Source organism: Bufo gargarizans, chromosome 8, assembly GCF_014858855.1.
Source record: "Bufo gargarizans isolate SCDJY-AF-19 chromosome 8, ASM1485885v1, whole genome shotgun sequence".
In the NCBI taxonomy this organism is placed as follows: domain Eukaryota; kingdom Metazoa; phylum Chordata; class Amphibia; order Anura; family Bufonidae; genus Bufo; species Bufo gargarizans.
Genome location: NC_058087.1, coordinates 52819285 through 52835109, shown reverse-complemented (window position 1 = coordinate 52835109; position 15825 = coordinate 52819285). Strand labels below are relative to the sequence as shown.

Below are 15825 nucleotides of genomic sequence, written 5' to 3'. Positions count from 1 at the left end.
GTGTGTGTCATGTATGGAGTACAGAGCTGTGTGTCATGTATGGAGTACAGAGCTGTGTGTGTCGTGAATACAGTGCAGAGCTGTGTGTGTCATGTATGGAGTACAGAGCTGTGTGTCATGTATGGAGTACAGAGCTGTGTATGTCGTGAATACGGTACAGAGCTGTGTATGTCGTGAATATAGTGCAGAGCTGTGTATGTCGTGAATACAGTGCAGCGCTGTGTATGTCGTGCAGAGCTGTGTTACTCTGAGGAATACATCCCCACAACCAGCACAGAAGTAGAACACTTTCACACGCTGAGGACGGGACAAATCGGGCAGGAGAGCTCAGACTCTGACTCCTCCCACACTCACACATGACTGATCACATGGTCATGACGTCACCAAAGGTCCTTCGGACCACTAGGATTTAGCATCTACCGAAAGAAGATGGCGTCCCTGCAGAAGAAGTGAGGAGCGGGCCGGCTTCCCGGAGTCTTGATTTGGCCGAGTTGCTGTAGGGGAGTGTGACCGTGCCGGGAGCTTCTCCCCCCGGAGCAGAGGCCGGCTGAGGGCAGGTGACAGTCACATACACTCCTGGCAGCAGTCCTGTCACTCTGTGATGACATGTCGTGACATGGGGCAGTGTGACAGGACTGCATTGTGTCTGTCAGTCTTGTTTGTACCTTGCTGACTACTCCTTACACCTCCAGTGCCCCTTGTCCCTAGGTTTTTGGGGGCCCTTCAGGATACCCTGTTGGGGTGGATGTAGTTCTAGGTGGTGGTGCCATAGCAGAGAACAGCTACAGGAGAGGCTCATGTCCCGGCTGCCCATCAGCTCCAATATCCAGTCCCTCTAGTCTACTTCTGTCTGATACTCTATAGCAGGGGTCAGCAACCTCCGGTACTCCAGTTATTGGGAAACTACAACTCCCAACGGTTCTTGGGACTCCCATACAAGTGATTGGCGCATGCTGGGACTTGTAGTTTCCCAACAGCTGGAGTGCCAGAGGTTGCTGACCCCCTGCTCTGTATGGAAACATCGGTACGTCACATACACAGCGGCACCAAAGATGCCTGTAAACACGCCACCATATAGCCTTCCTCCTGAAGCCCACCCCATGCCTTTAAAGGAAGGACTTCACCCCAAAGTCAGGTTTCTGGGGTCATATTCCACTGTACTTTGCCTTAAAGCAGTGGTCTCACGTCAGCGAGTGGTATTTATCATGTAGAGAAAGTTAGTACGAGGCACTTACTAATGTATTGTGATTGTCCGTATTGCTACCTTTGCTGGCTTGATTCATTTTTCCATCACATTATACACTGCTTGTTTCCATAGTTACCCTGTAATCCAGCTGCAGTGGCCATGCTTGCACACTATAGTAAAATGTGCCAGCCTCTCTGGTTGCCACAAGCGTGGGCGCTCACATAGACCAGCGCGTTTTCCTATAGTGTGCAGGCACGGCCACCACTGATGGATTACAGGACGGAAACGAGCCGTGTATAATGTGATGGAAAAATGAATCCAGCCTGCAAAGGAGGCAATATGGATAGTATGTAGGCTTCAGCGAATCGTGTTCGGATTGCAATATCCAAACCCTATTCGTTTGAAAATGTTGTTTATGATATCTGCTCTGTAGTGCGCTAAAATGCCTGGGCTCCGCGGGGGCCGGCAAATCTTACCGTTACACTTCGTTTATGCACATAAATTACTGTTCCAGAATTCAAAGCTGAACTCGGCTTCGTTAATGAGATTTTGGAACAGTGATTGAAATAATTTATACACTCATAACCGAAGTGTCATAGACACAGCCTCAGCGGAGGCCATACATTTTAGCACACTACGCAGGTGGTATTGTAAACAAAGTTTTCAAACGAATTGGGGTCGGATACAGCGATCTGAACCCGATTCGCTCAAGCCTAATAATAATAATAATAGTACATTAGTAAGTGCTTTGTATTAACTTTCTCTACATGATAAATGCCACTCGCTGAAATGCCACCAGTCCTTAAAGGTGGATGTCCAGGGTGATAAAAAATGTAAAAAAAAAAAAAGCTTCAAAATGCTGTGAAAAACAAGCAAACAAAAAAGACTTAGAGGACCTTTCACGCTCCGGACATGCCTGTTTTAGAAGCTACAAGCATTCCCCATGTAATAACAATTCTGGAGCATCTATGCTCATGTCTCTATGTTGAGCCATTCCTGTATTATTTCTACTAGAAGTTATGAATGAATTGCTATTAGCCTTCAGTAAGGGTACAGAGGGGAGGTAACCAGTTGATCCTGTCAGTAACAAGAGTAATGCAGATACAGGGTTAAGTGTACATCCACACGAGACTGGTCTGGTGCAGATTTTCTGTAGTGAAAATTCTCTGCCTATCTGCACTGAACGGTGCAGAATTTTTAGGGCACCTTCACAAGTAACAGATTCTATTTGCTGAGAATTTCTGTGACTGAAAAGCAGCTCCATTCACCTGAATGTGTTTGTTTTGGCAACACGTGGCTATCTTCATTTAGGTGGATGGAACTGATTGTCAGTCGCAGGAGTTTTCTGCGACAAAATCTGCTATGTGTGAAGAAGGCACCTTCAATAGTAGGTTCACGCAGAGTTTTTTTTTGGAGGAGTTTTTGAGGCAGATTTTCCTGCAGGCTTTTCAGCCAAAGCCAGAAGTGAATCCAGCAGTAAGAAGTGTAAGTCCTTCCTTTATGTTTCTTTTTTTCTTTTCCTTTTTTTCTTCTTTTTCTTTTCAATTGTCTTTTTGTATTAAATTGTTACATTACCAAGTATCAACAATGTTACAAGACAGTACCGTTTTTGAATTAAACATGTATCTCAATAACCCACACATTAATCAGCTTCCCAGCTAGTAGTGTAGCAACGTTCATAGAGAGTCCGCCAGAAAAATGAAGAAGAATTCCTGAGGAAGATGTTGAATCATATCGGTTAATTTGCGTCTTCAAAGATCTTCTTGGTCTAGGATTGCTGCATTTGTTTCAGTCTATTAGGTTTCATGGGAGCGGAGGTACGTTGTATGTAAACTGTTTCAATATTCAACAAGGAAAAAAGGCAAATAAAGGAACTTTTAAAACAGCTGTTTAGTAATTTTGGGTAGCAGTGTTTCTGGGAGAAGTGATGGCATTTAGGGAGGAAGGGGTGGGGGGAGATTTTGTGAGCCTAAGATCACAATCTATTATTTTCGTAGTTGTTTATTTTCCTTTTTAATCCACTTCTGGCTTTGGCTGAAAAACCTGCAGGAAGATCTGCCTCAAAACCTCCTCCCAAAAAAAACTTGTGAACCTACCCTTAGGTATACGGTGCGGGTAATTTATCATAGACCAGTGTTTTATGGTGATATCCGCTGCGCTGCCTGGAGGATGCACCTAATATATCTACGGTATATGTCACAGGTTTAGATAACCCCATTAATACACAACCTCAGTGTTTTGCGGTCCGCAATTTGCGGATCCACAAAACGGATACCAGCCCGTGTGTGTTCTGCAATTTTTGGGGCCACACATGGCCGGCACTATGATTAGAAATGCCTATTCTTATCAGCAATTGCAGACAAGAATAGGACATGCTCTATCAACACTGTGTGCTGTCCGCATCTTTTGCGGCCCCATTGAAATGAATGAGACTGCACCCGTTCCGCAAAATTGCGGCACGTATGCAGACCCATTCATACGGTCATGTGAAAGAGCCCTTAGGCTAGTTTCAGGCTGTTGTAATGTGGCCATGTTTGTGTCTGTGTGTGCGTTGCCCAAGTTGTATATAAAATACACATATAAATGTCTACAGTTGGATGTTTCATTCATATTCCATGAAACATAAATATGACGTGATTTTGATTTGTAGGTAAAAATAAGGCGGGATGTTGACACTGGCGAGCAAGCTAAAGCGGGATGATGGTGTGAAAGAGAACAGGGCATCCAGCACGGCCTCTGACTCCACTCGCAGGGTATCCATCCGAGACAGATTACTTATTAAAGGTAATGCGTTGTGCCTACTTTAATTGTAATAATTAAGATGTACTCTAAAAAATCCAAGGTGGATGTAGATCTGTATTAAATAATAACTAAACTTTAACTTTTTTTAAATCTCCAAAACGCCCAAAAATTGTTTTTTTTTCTAACATACTTTGTTAATGTTTTTTTTTTCCTTTTTTACTAAAGAATTTGGTTGATTTCTACCATGCTTTAATTTTACTAGATCGGGTACTTCACTGACTTCTCTGGGGTGTTCGGATTTCTTACACTGTAGCAATGGCGCACATTGCTGCTCCTGCCTGCGCCGTCAGCTCATAATAATGATAATCTTTATTTATATAGCGCCAACATATTCCACAGCGCTTTACAGTTCAGGGGTACAGTTCATGTACAAACATTGCAACAGAAAAGTCGCAAGAGCTTACAGTGTGCTTGTTTTGTACAATGGTCCAGCCATCTTGGGAAGATGGGGGAGTAGATATAAAGCTGCATGAGCCGTCACCAGCCGATATATGAAGTGCTTCTGGGTGCATGGGTGCGGTGGTGAGTTTGGTTGAGGATCGGGTTCAGAAAATGTTGATAAATGGGCTATATATGGAGAGGAGTTAGATCAGGGGATGTGATAGGCCAACCTAAAAAGATGTGTTTTTAGGGAGCGCCTAAAACTGTGTCTCCTGTGATTTAGCCTAATTTCTTGGGTTAGAGCGTTCCAGAGAACTGGTGCAGCTCGGGAGAAGTCTTGAAGCCGGGAAGGAGAGGTTCGGATTATGGTGGATGTAAGTAGTTTGCAGAGTGCAGAGCGCGGGTAGGGTGGTAGACAGAGATGAGGGAAGAGAGGTAAGGTAGCACAGCACTGTGCAGAGCTTTGTTGGTGAGAAAAAGCAGTTTAAGGGCTCATGCACATGAACGTATTTATTTTCTGTGTCCTTTCTGTTTTTTTTGGTTATTTCTTGCGGACCGCATGAGGAACCATTCATTTCAATGGGTCTGCAAAAAAAGTTTACTCCATGTGCATTGTTTCCGTGTGTCCATTAAGCAAAAAAATAAAACTTGTTCTATTATTGTCTGCATTATGGACAAGGATAGTACTGTTCTATTAGGGGCCAGATGTTCCGTTCCGCAAAATATGGAATGCACACGGACATGCGGTTGTGTGCATGAGCCCAGCGGGAGCTGGAAGAAGGAGGGGCTGGCTCCAGGGGGTGTCTGTAGTAAGGAGAGCGGAGCGCGCTGCTCAAGGACCCTGGCAAATATGACAGGGCCAATAGAGAGCTAAGGAGCCTGGCCTGTCAGTCTTCAAGTAAGTGATTCCCCCCCCCCCCCCTCCCCCAATCATGGTTCCGTCCAGTCTCCCAGTTCTCTGCTCCCCCCTCCTCCTGTCACCCCACTAGTGACCCTGCTTCCCCCCTCCTCCTGTCACCCCACTAGTGACCCTGCTTCCCCCCTCCTCCTGTCACCCCGCAGGGAAGAAGCTGAACAGACTCTGCCGACTTTGATGAGATCCTTTCTGTTTCCGTTCGGGATCCTGTCTTTTTACCAGACAAAAAAGTGCTCCATGCGAGGGTTTTTTGTCTGGTCTTTCAACAGAATCCATGTATTTTAATTACCGTAACGTATTTTTACTCTTCTGGAAAAAAAAGTTGTGTGACCTCTGGTCACTAGTGTTCTGTAATAGAGCAGGGGGGATGAAGTGCATAGTTGTGCATTTTTTTTTAGATCAATACTTTACGATTGTAACGCTGTTCTTGGTTGCCCCAAGCCAACCTCATCACTTTCGCACTTCTGTTCCTCCTCCTCCTCTTTTTTTATTTATTTTTATGCACTTATATACCGCTACTATATTCTGCAGCGCTTTACAGACATTAGCCTCAGGCTATCCCAATGTGGCTCACAATGTACAGTCGTGGCCAAAAGTTTTGAGAATTACATAAATATTGGAAAAGTTGCTGCTTAAGTTTTTATAATAGCAATTTGCATATACTCCAGAATGTTATGAAGAGTGATCAGATGAATTGCATAGTCCTTCTTTGCCATGAAAATTAACTTAATTAAAAAAAACAAAAAACTTTCCACTGCATTTCATTGCTGTCATTAAAGGACCTGCTGAGATCATTTCAGTAATCGTCTTGTTAACTCAGGTGAGAATGTTGACGAGCAAAAGGCTGGAGATCATTATGTCAGGCTGATTGGGTTAAAATGGCAGACTTGACCTGTTAAAAGGAGGGTGATGCTTGAAATCATTGTTCTTCCATTGTTAACCATGGTGACCTGCAAAGAAACGCGTGCAGCCATCATTGCGTTTGCATAAAAATGGCTTCAAGATTGCACCTCAATCAACAATTTATAGGATCAAGAACGTCAAGGAAAGAGGTTCAATTCTTGTTAAGAAGGCTCCAGGGCATCCAAGAAAGTCCAGCAAGCGCCAGGATCGCCTTATAAAGAGGATTCAGCTGCGGGATTGGAGTGCCACCAGTGCAGAGCTTGCTCAGGAATGGCAGCAGGCAGGTGTGAGCGCATCTGCACGCACACTGAGGTGAAGACTTTTGGAAGATGGCCTGGTGTCAAGAAGGGCAGCAAAGAAGCCACTTCTCTCCAAAAAAAACACCAGGGACAGATTGAACTTCTGCAGAAAATATAGTGAATGGACTGCTGAGGACTGGGGCAAAGTCATATTCTCCAATGAAGCCTCTTTCCGATTGTTTGGGGCATCAAGAAAAAAGCTTGTCCGGAGAAGAAAAGGGGAGCGCTACCATCAGTCCTGTGTCATGCCAACAGTAAAGCATCCTGAGACCATTCATGTGTGGGGTTGCTTCTCATCCAAGGGAGTGGGCTCACTCACAATTTTGCCCCAAAACACAGCCATGAATAAAGAATAGTACCAAAACACCCTCCAACAGCAACTTCTTCCAACAATCCAACAACAGTTTGGTGAAGAACAATGCATTTTCCAGCACGATGGCGCACCGTGCCATAAGGAAAAAGTGATAACTAAGTGGTTCGGGGACCAAAACGTTGACATTTTGGGTCCATGGCCTGGAAACTCCCAAATCTTAATCCCATTGAGAACTTGTGGTCAATCCTCAAGAGGCGGGTGGACAAACAAAAACCCACTAATTCTGACAAACTCCAAGAAGTGATTATGAAAGAATGGGTCGCTATCAGTCAGGAATTGGCCCAGAAGTTGATTGAGAGCATGCCCAGTCGAATTGCAGAGGTCCTGAAAAAGAAGGGCCAACACTGCAAATACTGACTCTTTGCATAAATGTCATGTAATTGTCGATTTAAAAGCCTTTTAAACGTATGAAGTGCGTGTAATTATATTTCACTACATCACGGAAACAACTGAAACAAAGATCTAAAAGAAGTTTAGCAGCAAACTTTGTGAAAACTAATATTTTTGTCATTCTCAAAACTTTTGGCCACGACTAAGTTCCCTATCAGTATGTCTTTGCAGTGTGGGAGGAAACCAGAGGAAACCCACACAAACGCAGGGAGAAGATAAAAACTTCATGCAGATGTTGTCCTTGGTCGGATTGGAACCTAGGACTGCAGTGCTGCAAAGCATCAGTGCTAACCACTGAGCCACCGGTGTTTCACCTTGAATTCCATGGACCCGCTTGCGGTTTAGCCCTATTGAATGGAGCTAAACCACAAGCGGATACCCACCATGGTTTCTAGCAGAATCTATCCAGACACTGCGCCAAGAAGGGATATAAGTTATAGTAAACCTATAGCTGTGCGAGTTGGCCCCAATTGTACATGTGGCAGTTTTACTGCAAGGGAATCCCTAAAAAATGTTTCCACTCCTTGGGAACCCCAAATGCCTTTACCCTCTCAAAGAAGCTTGGCGTAGGGGTGGTAAAGCATTCTGTAATGCCTGTCTGGTGATGTAATTTGGCTCTGATATGTTCGCTGTATAGCACTGCATACGCCTTAAGATGCTGTTCCATCAGCAAAACAATATCTGTCTGTAGATGGGTTTTGAATTTGGACTCGTGCTGATAGCTAATCTCGTGTTTGGACAGTGTGTACTGCAGCCACGCTGTCTGTTACTGTAGTATAAAAGTGCAAATCACCTCCCCTTCCTTTAAAATAAAATTACTTAACCAATAAACATCATGAGCATCACTGTGTGCGAAAATGCCCATAGAGTTAAAATATAACACTATTAATGCCATACGGAAAATGGTTTAACAGGAAATAATAAAAAAAAAAAAAAAAAAAAAAAAGCCAGTTCCCAATTTTTGTCACTTCAGCTCCACAAGAATTGTTTTATAAAAATTGATCAAAAAGTCACACTTCATAATGGTACAGATCACCCCACAAAAAAATGAGCCCTCACATTGCTCCAGACATACAAAAATGTTATAGGGGTCAGAATATGGTGCAAAAAAAAATGACATTTTCCCTTACGCCCATGACAGGACCCTTGAGAGACCGCCTCCATCCAGAACAGGAAATAGGAACTTTAGTGGCCAGCTCTTAAGGAGGGGCACTGCCCCTATACCACCACTTCCTGTTTCCTGTCCTATGGATAGGATGGTATTTTGTGGAGAGCAAATTTTAGGCTGCAGGAGCCCCTGAAGATACTTTTAAAAGGGGTTACCTGGTGCGGCTTAGGTCTCCACTAGGAGCTGCCTGCAAAGTCTGGGGTCCTCCTTCTGGGTCCTGGATTCAATATCGGGCTGGTGTTCCTGGGCAGTCCCAGCATTACCGGGAGGTGATGCTGTCATGCTGGATCTTCCTGGTGGTGTTCAGGAGGTCCGGGTCCTTTCTCTGCCTGCCGTCCTGCCTGGCAACTTACAGAGGCAGGGGGCGGGAAGATAGTCTTGTTCCGCATAACCTGTGCATGAACCATATTTGGAATGCACGCGGTGAGCGTTCCGTTAGTGGGGGAGGGATTTCTCCTACTCGGGCAGCATGGGAGCACCAGAAGGGACCCGACCTATGGTATAAATATTACCCTTCAGTGCGTGGTCAGAAGGAGCCCTGCCAGCCTGCAAGCATCAGTGGATCCCATATGGAAGATGCTCTCTGTCTACTATAATGGAGGATGAGAGTAGTCAGCGCGCAGATGTCCATGAAGGTCATGAAGCCAGACCTGTACTTCTGGTGGGGTATGGGGGTCAATCCCCAACTTTTATATTTCCTCTGTCAGATTTCTAATAGGGGCTTGTTCTTATTTTTATAGTGTGTCAAAGAGGCCCTAGGAAAGCTACCACAAAGACCAGAGGCAAAGAGTGTGCTGTATGCAAGAAAAAACTTGCCCCTTCCTGGTCTGTTATTATGTGAGCATTGTGTCGATAAGGTGGTAGAAGAGGAATCCCCATCTCTGCTTCAGAGCATTAAGGATATTGTCAAATCTGAAGTTTCTGATTCTATGAAAATGTTTAAGTGCCTACCTTCCTCTGCCTCTGGCAAACAGGGTCACTCTGCCATGGTATCTGATTCAGATTCTTCAGACGAGAACGAGCAAGGAGAAATCCTAGAGAGTTCAAACTCGTCTTCGGATGAAAAAACCACAGGTAGACCCTTATTTTCCCCTGAGGATACAGAATCTCTGCTGAAGGCTATTAGAGCCACTATGAAAGTGGCTGAATCTAGAGAACAAAGATTGGTCCAAGATATAATGTTTGGTGATCTGGGGCACAAAAGATCGAGTATTTCCATTAAATGAAAACTTCCCAAAAAATGTGAAAAGAAAATACCCCTTTTGAGGCTGAGTCTTCCTGCCTCATAAATTGGATGCCTCAATTACTAAGATCTCTAAAAAAATCTGTTTTGCCATTTGAAGATCTCGGCGCCTTAAAAGATCCTATGGATAGACCAGCAGAAGTCTACCTCAAAGTATGTGAATCCTCTACCCAGGCATTTAAACCGAATATTGCCACTACTTCTACTGGCAGGTCGTTAAAACTATGGCTACAAGAACTGGAGTCCCATATCCAGAAAAAAACTCCAAAGCCCAATTAGCAGTGTTCCCCAGCATCCTTAAAGCAGTAGACTTCATCTCGGATGCTTCTGCGGATGCACATAAAGTTAAATGCAAGATCAGTGGCTCTATCTAATTCTGAAAGGAGAGCTTAAGAGATTCACGGGTGACACGGGTTCAAAGAATAAGCTCTGCTCTATTCTGTGCCAGGGAGATTATCTCTTTGGACCCGTTTTGGTGACCTTCTAGAGAAGGCATCTGATAACAAAAACGGGTTTCCTGTCTCCAGACCTCCCAAAAGACAACAGTTTTTTCGTAGAAATAAAAAAGATTTTCAATAGAGACAAAAAACAAAATTTCCGACAAGAAAACAGAAATAGGAATAGAAAGGATAAGGGATTCCTCTTTGCTTCTCAGTCCTCTTCAGGGTCCAAAGCTGGTCAACAATGACCATTTCTGTCCCATGGGGGGGGAAGTCTCTCGGTTTTCTCGGGCTTGGGAAAAAACTCTCATCAAACCCTTGGATTCTTGGTATTATAAAAGACTGTTTCCGTCTAGATTCCATTCTGAATTTTTTGTATCTGGGGAACTGATTTAAAGGGGTTCTGCAGTTTTTTTTAAACTGATGATCGATCCTCTGGATAGATCATCAGCATTTGATCGGCGGGGGGCTGACACTTGGGACCCCTGACGATAAGCTGTTTGAGAAGACAGCGGCGCTGGCAGTAGTGCCGCGGCCTTCTCTCTGTTTACCGCAGACCCAGTGATGTCACGACTAGTATCCCTGGCCTGGGCGGGTCTAAGCTCCATTCAAGTCAACAGAGCTTAGCCCTGCCCAGGCCAGTGATACTAGTTGTGATGTCACTGGACCAGGGGTAAACAGCAAGAAGGCAGCGGCACTACTACCAGCACTGCTGCCTTCTCAAACAGTTGATCGGAGGGGTTCCTGGGTGTCGGACCCCCGGCGATCAGATGCTGATGATCTATCCAGAGGATAGATCATCAGTTTAAAAAAACTGCAGAACCCCTTTAAATCAGTTCCTAAGATGCAAAAAATTCAGAATGTAATCTATACAGTCCGCAATAAAACATCTATTCAAAAACTGTGTCATGGCCACCATAGACATAAAAGATGCCTATTACCACATCCCAATTCTTGCAGAACTCCATGGAAGGCCATGTCCATCAGCTACAATACAGAGCACTTCCATTTGGAATATCTCAGGACCCCAGGCTCTTTACAGAGTTGATGGCAGAGGTTATGGCTCACATAAGGGAAAGAGACATTTTGGTTATCCCTTACTTAGATAATCTTCTAGTGGTGGCAGAATCAGAAAACCTTTTAACCTCTCATCTCCAAGAAGTATTGCTTTTTTTGATTTCCCAATTGCAAATCATCCATAAATTAGGAGATTTTTTTTTAAAGCAATTAGTAGGACTAAACCTGTGATCAGACCCTCAGTTCCCCCGTGGGATCTTAATCTAGTTTTGACTAGAATGATGGCGCCTCTTTTCGAACCAATACAGGACTTCACTATTTAAAAAAATTGTCGTCAGCCTCCCCTCCTTATACTAACATCTTAGAGGATAGAGGAGCTGCCTTTTCTTCCTAAAGTGGTCTCCCTGTTTCATAGAACCCAAGACATCCGGTTCCGTCTCACAAATGCATCCGTTTGCGTCCGGATTGCCGGAATCCTCTGCCACAAGTGTGAAAGTACCCTCACTGGTACTTGCTAGTTTCAATGGCTACTCTTTAATACTTCATTTTGCCTGTGGTGGCGCCGCAGTGGAATTGAATGCTTGCTGCAGAGTTCCACCTAAAGCTGACCATACCCATGACATAGATGTCATCCAAACAGCTCCCCCATACACATGCGCACACACACAGCTCAGTCAGGTATGCATGTGTTCGGAATGGAAAGAGCCACTGCCAGACACTTTTAGTGGTGGCTTATCTCACGTGAGGACAGAGGGCCATTCTTGTACGTTACAGTTCTTGCAGTGTTGCATTATTCTTGGACTCGGATTTTCTTGGGACCATCTAATGAGTTGATAGTCTTCAATGCTAAATGTTTTAAGCCTTCCTTGTGTGCACAAAGTTGAGTTGAATAATTAAAATGAAATAGCGCCCAGATCAAGTTTACTCGTATGAGTGGGTTGACCTCGTTCAGAGGTATCCACTTTACATGTCTGCAATAAATAATATACACACCTCCTCAGAATGGCGCACCCCACAATGCGCCAGCCCCGTCCCCAGCGTGCAGCTCTTTTAATATTGCATGCTTATATTGTTCCATCCGTCCTCAGTGCAAATGTATCTATATTCACCTTCAATTTATAGTGCAGATTAAAAAGCATAAGAGCAAGCCCTGAAGACGCAATAAATTGAAGGCCCCTGTCCATTTCTCTAGACTTTGTTATGTTGGAACAGAAACAAGTCTCCCATAAATGATGAAAAACTCATAAAACATTAATATCATGAAAATGTATTTCTATCCGTATGTGCGCCAATTAAAAGATATTCAGGCTTGGCTTATTTAGAATTCTTAAAGAGAACCTGTCCACGAAATTCAGTGCAATCTGCAGGCAGCATGTTGTAGAGCAGGAGGAGCTGAGGAGACTGATAAACTGTAGGTTTGTTGGAAACGATTCCGTAAGGCTAGTAATTTATTCATTTAAGGCTGCTACAATAATACAACTGCATGCATCCGTTAGGAATGGATCAGGTTGTATTATGTCTTCTATAGCCATGACGGATCTGTCTTGAACACCATTGAAAGTCAATGGGGGACGGATCAGTTTTCTATTGTGTCGGAGTAACTAATCCATCCCCATTGACTTACGTTGTGTGCCAGGACGGATCCGTTTGGCTCCGCTTCGTCAGGCGGACAGCAAAATGCTGCAAGCTTTAGAATAGAAACAGATCGGAGGCAAACTCATGCATTCTGAGCGGATCATTTTCCATTCAGGAAGCATTAGAACAAAACTGATCTGTTTTGGACCGCTTGTAGGAGCCCTGAACGGATCTCACAAACGGAAAGCCAAAACGCTAGTGTGAAAGTAGCCTAAAGGAGATGGCCATTTTGCTATATTTTTGGGTTACTTACTGTATTTCTGTCACTGCACAAGTCGTCTTCATCAACATCAGTCTGTGTTCCTTTTCCTGTGCTGTTTTTGGACCTGGCTAAGGCCCCTGTGAAAAGTGCCTCTGCGCTGTTTTTGTAACTATGACCCCTATATTTGACATTATAGAAAACGGCTTCATAGGCTCTCCCATCCTGTGCGCAGACTCCACATCAAGTGTTCGGCGTTGGCACGGTAGAAACTGTTCCTGCCTTCATTGTCCCATCTTCGGGGTACAGCTGGCAAAAGAAGTGAATGTGCACACTGTGAAAGCCTACTGCAGTGGCAACTCATCTTCTGCACCTGGACATACTTCCTAGGGATCGACCAATTATCGGTTTTACCGATATCGGCCGATATTGAGGATTTTGACTGTTATCGGTATCTGCATTTATTTTGCCGATATTCCGATACTTATTGGGAACACTGATCGCGCTGCTCTCAGCGCTCTCCGTGTTCCCTCAGCAGCAGCAGCACAGGGGAGAAGGAAACAGTGTCTCCCTCCCCCTGTGCTGCTGCCGCTGCAGCCAATGGGAGGACAGGGGACAAGAGAAGGGGAGGGGCTGTGGCCACTGCGCCACCAATGAAGAGAAATCTCTCATTCATTCAAATTGAACAGGAGGCGGGAGCTGCAGAATCACATAGCCGGCTCCCGACCTCTATGAGCGGTAGCTGCGATCTGCGGTAGTTAACCCCTCAGGTGCCGCGGATCGCAGCTACCGCTCATAGAGGTCGGGAGCCGGCTATGTGATTCTGCAGCCAGCTCCCGCCTCCTGTATATGAATAAATGAGAGATTTAACTTCATTGTAGCGCAGTGTGCCCCCCCAGTATTAATCATTGGTGGCAGTGGCCACAGGATCCCCTCTCCCCTCCTCCTCCAATCTGAGCCCCAGCAGTGTAATCCTGGGGCTCCGATCGGTTACCTGTGCAGTTATAGAGGTGTCTGTCACAGGCACATAAGCAAATCCTTTACCTACAATGATCTCCTATATTGCGCATGTGTAGGAGTAAATATCTTGATCATGCAACATCATTGCAGAGGGGTTCAGACCCCAGAAGTTGAAGTCCCATAATGGGACAAAAATAAAAAGTAAAAAAAGGGTTTTTCATAAAAAAAAAAGTTTCAAGTAAAAAAATTAAAATAAATCCCCAAATAAAACACACAAAATTGTAAAAAGAAAAACCCGACCTATTGGGTATTGCTGCGTTCGTAACGACTGGTTCTATAAAAATATCACATGATCCACCCCCTCACCTGAATGCCGTAGAAAAAATTAAATAAAAACAAAACAACTTTTTTTTTTTTTTTTGTCACGTTACATCACAAAAAGTGCAACACCAAGCGATCAAAAAGGCGTATGCCCCCAAAATAGTACCAATCAAACCGTCACCTCATCCCGCAAACAATGAGCCCCCTACCTAAGACAATTGCCCAAAAATTGTCCGTCTATGACCACGGCGTCTAAAAGGCCGGTACAATAAATATAATATAATAAATGTGCCCCTGTGTTACCGACCATTATTTGAGCAGACCACCCCACTTCTCTAAGAGGTTTCACTGTATTTCTGACATAGCTTAACGCTTGAAATGTTTTTTTACCCTTAGTGGATTTTCAGATTCCATGTTCTATATTTTCCCATGAAGCTGTGAATGGCTTTAGTTTAGTATGCTAGCTTGCTTGACATCTGGACTTCATTATGCACATATGTAGCTTACATATGGGTGTAGGAGAATGTCAGAATCTGTGACATCACTAAATGGCTTCCTCTTTTCTTAAAGGAGTCTGTCACCACATTTGACCATATTAGACAGATCCTATAGCGTTATATGTGCCACCCAGCAGTTAAAAACGGTACCTTTGTTGCATATAACCGAGTCTTCTTTCTGCCAAAAATGAACTTTGAAGTCTCGTAGCAGGCGCATGCGCAATGCGATGCCCGGTCCTGGCAGGGCATCGCAATACCTACTGCGCATGCGCCGGCTACGAATTTGTCCGCGCAGCCGCAATGGAAAAGGCGAGGGGAGGGGAGTAAACGGGCGGGCACAGGCACAAGGAGGGCAGGGTTATGAGCCGTTAGGGAGGTCCGGTCTTGGGCTCAGAAGATTGAGACACCGCCCTGGGCACTTGAGAGGGCTCGTTTACACAGTCTTCAAAGTTCATTTTTGGCAGAAGAAGACTCGGTTATATGCAACAAAGGTACCGTTTTTAACTGCTGGGTGGCACATATAACGCTATAGGATCTGTCTAATATGGTCAAATGTGGTGACAGACTCCCTTTAATGCCTCCACATCCTGCTTCTACAAGATGTATGTTTATAATATTAAACATATAGCTTTTAATGTTGCAGAAATGACCACTGAAGAGTGAATTGCCACGCAAAGTAAGGCTACTTTCACACTGGTGTTTCTGAGTCTGCCTGTGAGATCCGTTTCAGGGCTCTCGCAAGCGGTCCAAAACGGATCAGTTCAGCCCCAATGCATCAGTTTGGCTGCGTTTGGTCTCGTTCTGCTTTACTAGTCAGTAAGGCTTGATTTAAATCATAGTTTTCTACATAGACTAATTCTTGCTGGTATAACTTATAATATGCAAGTAGATGAAGATTTTTAGAATAACAACTTTTCATGTTACGGTAGTTTGATTAGGTTGATTCTGTATTCATAGGTTTGTAGAAGTTAGGATTAAAGGGAGTCTGTCACCACATTTGAGCATATTAGACAGATCCAATAGCGTTATATGTGCCACCCAGAAGTTAAAAACTGTACCTTCGTTTCATATACCGGAGTCTTCTTTCAGCCAAAA

The 15825-nt window shown here is 44.3% G+C and overlaps 1 protein-coding gene across 3 annotated transcripts in view; it reads left to right on the top strand.

The window, feature by feature from the left end:
* Nucleotides 1–261: 261 nt before the first annotated feature.
* UBE2F (ubiquitin conjugating enzyme E2 F (putative)) overlaps nucleotides 262–15825 on the top strand; it is a 259517-nt gene continuing 243953 nt past the window's right edge. The window contains exons 1-2 of one of the 3 annotated variants that reach the window (XM_044304274.1): nucleotides 262–553; nucleotides 3837–3970. In XM_044304274.1, coding sequence (XP_044160209.1) covers nucleotides 3853–3970 — 118 coding nt within the window. In that variant the 5' untranslated portion in view covers nucleotides 262–553; nucleotides 3837–3852. Of the gene's footprint in view, nucleotides 558–3836; nucleotides 3971–15825 lie in introns of all 3 variants that reach the window. The other 2 variants (XM_044304275.1, XM_044304273.1) reach the window with 2 other exon arrangements.